The sequence below is a fragment of the Fonticula alba genome, assembly GCF_000388065.1.
Source record: "Fonticula alba strain ATCC 38817 unplaced genomic scaffold supercont2.4, whole genome shotgun sequence".
In the NCBI taxonomy this organism is placed as follows: Eukaryota; order Rotosphaerida; family Fonticulaceae; genus Fonticula; species Fonticula alba.
Genome location: NW_009242974.1, coordinates 951,725 through 953,855, shown reverse-complemented (window position 1 = coordinate 953,855; position 2,131 = coordinate 951,725). Strand labels below are relative to the sequence as shown.

The window sequence follows — 2,131 nt, the reverse complement described above, 5'->3', positions numbered from 1 at the left end:
TGCATGTGTGCATGTGTGCACATGTGTGTGCATGTGTGTGCATGTGTACATGTGTAAATGTGTGTGCATGTGTGTGCATGTGTATGCATGTACGGATGCATGTGTATGCATGTGTGCATGTGTGCACATGTGTGTGCATGTGTGTACATGCAAGTATGAATGCATGCGCACACACACACACACACATCACCATACATGTGCATGCCCTCCAGCCGCCCAGGCACACCGTCTGCAGCCCTCCCACCCCCTTCTCATCCAGGACCGCCGGCTTTACCCTCGAGGAGCGTGCCGGCTTTTCCAACCTCCTTCAGACCGGTCAATTGACCGACGTCATCCGCCAGCGACACCCCGGCCAGGCCGGCCTCTTCACCTACTGGGGCGTCCGCGGGGACACCCGCGGCCCGAACTCCGGCTGGCGACTGGATTACTTCCTGGCATCGCACGCCCCGGCCCCGGAGCACTGTCGCCCTGCCCCGGGACAGGACGCCAGCCGGGCGCTGGTGGACCGCGTCCGTGGCGCCGGCATCCGCCAAGCCGTCTGGGGCACCTCCGACCATGTGCCGGTCTTCCTGCTGCTGGAATCCACCGCCGCCCGGTGTCCCGACCCAGCCCCGACGCCGGCCAGCTGAGTGTGGCCTCTCCCTCTGCCCCCCTCCCCCGGGCAAAGGCACACGGCTGCAATACATTCCCACGCAAATACACACATACATCCATACATTCACGCATATGCACGGCAGACAAAGCATGTTGCATTCGGTCTCCCGGGACACAGGCAGAGGCACGGGCCGGGCGCACACAGCGACATGACGCAGCTGTCACACGCGCGCACACATACACGCCCGGCACAAAACCTTCCCCACACGCAAGCAAGGGCACGGCCCCTGGAACATGAGCCCCCGGCAGCCAGGCGGAATGTCTCGTTGAGGCGGAGGCAAGCAAAAGGCGAGCAGGAGCCGGCGCAGGCAGGGGGGGGGGATGCCCCAAAGACTCCCCAGCGGACGGCCTCCCAACTGGGGGGGGGCCTCTCCCACATGGCCGGCGGGTGGCGCTCGGCCAAGGCAACAACGCGCACGGGCCGGCAGGCCGGTCAGACGCGCGACCGCAGCGCAAAGCCCCCGTCCACGGTCAGCACCGTGCCATTGACGTAGGCCCCCCCGCGCGACAGGAGGTAGATGACCGCCGCGGCCAGATCCTGCGCGTGGGCCTCCCGGCCGCCGACGGTCGCCCCCAGGATCAGCTCCTGGAACCGCTCATTCCGAGTGATGACCTCGGTCATCTCGGTCTTGAAGTACCCCAGAGCCAGGGCATTCACCGCAATCGGCGCCACCGTGGTGAAGTAGCTGGCCAGTGCCCGGGACAGGTGCACCGCCGCCGCCTTGCTGGCGCTGTAGGCGAAGTTCGAATCGAACGGCCCCACCGAGATGCCCATCACACTGGACACGATGAGCACCCGCGCCGGGTCCTCCGGGCTAGCCGCCTGCTCGAGCAGCGGCAGGAGCCTGTGTGCCCCGCCGCCGGGAGAGGGGGACGAAGGAGCCACGCACATCGGAGCACGGGAAGGAGGCGATCATGAGGTTAGATGGCCGCCCCAGGGGGGGAGACAACCCGCGCAGCCGCCGGGAGGCGAGGCTGCCTTTTCTTTTTTTCTCTTCGCCCGCGCCGGCCCTGGCCCTGGCCCCGTCCCCGCTGGTCCCGCTGTTCCCGCTTGAGGGACGTACGCTCGGGTCATGAACATGGTGCCGTTGACATTCGTGTGCATCACCCGCTCGAAGCCCTGGTCGAAGGTGGACCCCGGCGTCAAACCCGCGGCCGGCTGAATGCTCGCCAGATCGTCATTGGTCAGGGCCTCGTCCGCGTCGTCGGTGGCCACCGGCCCCGGGGCCTGGATCGAGGCATTGTTGATCAGGGCATTGACGCGCGTTACGTTGTACGGCGCCCGGGCCAGCGCGTGCACGAACGCCAGGCAGCTGGCCGGCGAGTCGATGTTGCACGCCGGCCCGGCCACCACACGCCCGGCAACCTTCCGCGTGCGGAAGTACGCCTCCGCTGCGGGGAACGGCCGTCAGAGCCCAGCGGCCACGCTGCCCCCCGGGGAGGGCGGGCGAGAGAGAGAGAGAGAGAGAGAGAGAGA

The 2,131-nt window shown here is 66.9% G+C and overlaps 2 protein-coding genes across 2 annotated transcripts in view; one reads left to right on the top strand and one right to left on the bottom strand.

Annotated features, from left to right (window-relative positions):
- Positions 1-629, top strand: part of H696_02739 (hypothetical protein) — a gene marked incomplete at both ends in the record, with an annotated part of 14,949 nt that extends 14,320 nt beyond the window's left edge. Inside the window, one exon of the mRNA XM_009496644.1 lies at positions 260-629. Within this exon, the coding sequence (XP_009494919.1) occupies positions 260-629 (370 nt within the window). The remainder of the gene's footprint in view (positions 1-259) is intronic.
- Positions 630-1,087: 458 nt separating this feature from the next.
- H696_02738 (hypothetical protein) overlaps positions 1,088-2,131 on the bottom strand; it is a gene marked incomplete at both ends in the record, with an annotated part of 1,276 nt that continues 232 nt past the window's right edge. The window contains 2 exons of the mRNA XM_009496643.1: positions 1,088-1,499; positions 1,719-2,020. Coding sequence (XP_009494918.1) covers positions 1,088-1,499; positions 1,719-2,020 — 714 coding nt within the window. The remainder of the gene's footprint in view (positions 1,500-1,718; positions 2,021-2,131) is intronic.